Below are 2,500 nucleotides of genomic sequence, written 5' to 3'. Positions count from 1 at the left end.
CCCGTGTTTAAATCTGCATCTGGGTTCCATTCATCATGCCATCTAAGCATCATCGTAACAGTAGTAGTAATAGTAGTAGTAGTAGTAGTAGTAGTAGTAGTAGTAGTAGTAGTAGTAGTAGTAGCAGTAGTAGTAGTAGTAGTAGTAGTAGTAGTAGTAGTAGTAGTACCTGTTTAGACAGCTGTTCCTCACAGAGCTTGTACAGGGTGTAGAACTTGCAGCTGAGGACCTGGTTGTCTCTGAAGCCGGCGCTGGCCAGTTTGACCCTCATGATGATGCCACGGTCCGGCACCATCATGGCCACCGTTCGGAACTGGATCTTCAGGTTCTCTGGCAGCTCCTGGCGACCTGCGTACCCAGGGTTCTACAGACACAGAACCACAGGACAAAATACAGTCCATGACACAAATACAGTGCACTGCAACTAAAGTCAAACTCAAGTTTATTCGTCACATACACATTATACATGTACGATGGCCGCCCTAGGCTGTGCTAGTATCAACTCTTTCGACAAAATCAATTAATTCATTAAAATAAAATAAAAACTAAGATCAGTAATGTATACAAATACAGGAACTCTTGACTGTGGACGGGGGTACAGTGCAAGAGATGAGCAAACTATAGGTATTTATTTGTGATTAAGAAACATTAGGGATGCAGCAATACCACAGGCTACCATAGTGAGAAATATAAAACCAGTTTAAACCAGTTTACTATTGTGAGAAATATGAAACCAGTTTACCATAGTGAGAAATTTGAAATCAGTTGAAACCAGTGTATCATGGTGAGATAAATTAAACCAATTGAAACCGGTTTACCATAGTGAAACCGGTTGAAACCAGTTTACCATAGTGAAACCAGTAGAAACCAGTTTACCATAGTGAAACCGGTTGAAACCAGTTTACCATGGGGAAACCGCAGTTTACCATTGTGAAACCAGTTGAAACCAGTTTACCATAGTGAGGAAGATGCCAAACTCTGGGTCCATATCGACCACATCTCCGTCAGTGAAGACAAACTGTTTCTTCTTGTTCTTCTTGCACTGCAGCACAACGTAGATCTGTTGAGCTGCCACAGACAGGACGGGCAGCTCGATGCGGTTAAACTCGTCGAAACAGCCCCACGCCCCCGACTGGGCCAGTCCTGGTGACACACAGACAGGAGGGACAGACAGACAGGAGGGACACACAGACAGGAGGGACAGACAGACAGTAGGAGGTTTTTAGTAAAAAAGTTGTGGTTCGTCAGAAGTGAGAAGCGGTTCAAACAAAAGCAAAAACAAAAAAGAGGATATGGAGAGGGCTTCTGCGTTCTTGTTTTGTTTCGGTATAGGTGCTCTTTGGATTAAATCCGGGGTAGGATTCGTTATAGAAGAAAAGTTGAGATCCAAGGTAGCTCTACAATTTTAAAATGCCTTTATTATTTGGCTTACATTATTTAGAATGTTTTAAAAAATACCGACATGTTTCGGCCTACACATGGCCTTCTTCAGGGTGTTGTAACTGTGACAAAACAATACTGTGACTAAATAAAGAAAAAAGGAAAAAACTGAACTCTGGGAGAGACTAATTATAATGGGGGACAGCTGGTGCCAAATGGATGAAGGCACAGCACATTCTCAACTTGACATAGTTAGAAGACAATCCACTTATAAGCTATGTCTACGTTGACAGTTTTGTTTTGTCACAGTTACAACACCCTGAAGAAGGCCATGTGTAGGCCGAAACATGTCGGTATTTTAAAACATTCTAAATAATGCAAGCCAAATAATAAAGGCATTTTAAAATTGTAGAGCTGCCTTGGATCTCAACTTTTCTTCTAAAAGCAAAAACAAGTTGATGGTGAGTCTCTGACAATGGACCTCATTCACTATAACATTCTCGTAAGTTTCCTCGTAAATAACCTCGTAAGAAGTTTGTAAGAGGAAACCTATACGATAGTCCTCCTCCGGATACCTGAACGCGTGGAGAGGTGCTTGTAACTGGGCAAAATGAAGAACATGAATGAAGAACATCACTCGTTCTTAATCTGAAAGTGCGTTCTCGCACACCGGCATTTGCATACAGAAATGCCCCGCCAGCTCCTTATAGGGCATGAAGGGCTGTGTGCAAACTGATTCAACAGCTCCTTATAGGGCATGAAGGACCGTGTGCAAATTTGTTTTGCACAAATGTTTGTGCAAAAAAATCCTCCTCCCCTCTCCTCTCCTCCCCTCTGCTCTCCTCTCTTCTCCTCCCCTCGCAGCCCCAGGAAGTGATGTAAGAAGGACGTAGGTTAGAGACAGGAAGTGATGTAAGAAGGATGTAGGTTAGAGACAGGCAGTGATGTATGAAAGATGTTGAAGACAGACCACCAGGACGCGTGAACACTTTAGGCAACCAACTTGCGCTTCCGCGTTGCTCTGAATTGCTCTGATTGGCCGAGCGCGCGCATGCGCATGAGCCACGACGCGCTCCTCAGAGGCAGGAATACTAAGCTCCCCCTTAAGCTCCAGGAGAGA

General features: G+C 43.6%; 1 protein-coding gene across 1 annotated transcript in view; it reads right to left on the bottom strand.

Moving 5' to 3' along the window:
• Window positions 1-2,500, bottom strand: part of dnah5l (dynein, axonemal, heavy chain 5 like) — a gene marked incomplete at both ends in the record, with an annotated part of 223,598 nt that overhangs the window by 117,377 nt on the left and 103,721 nt on the right. Inside the window, 2 exon segments of the mRNA XM_084326732.1 lie at window positions 170-364; window positions 956-1,143. Of these exon segments, the coding sequence (XP_084182858.1) occupies window positions 170-364; window positions 956-1,143 (383 nt within the window).

The sequence above is a fragment of the Notolepis coatsorum genome (genome assembly GCF_963971535.1).
Source record: "Notolepis coatsorum genome assembly, chromosome: 12".
NCBI classification, from domain to species: domain Eukaryota; kingdom Metazoa; phylum Chordata; class Actinopteri; order Aulopiformes; family Paralepididae; genus Notolepis; species Notolepis coatsorum.
The sequence above is the reverse complement of the archived record's forward strand: the minus strand, read 5'-3'. Positions and strand labels throughout refer to the sequence as shown.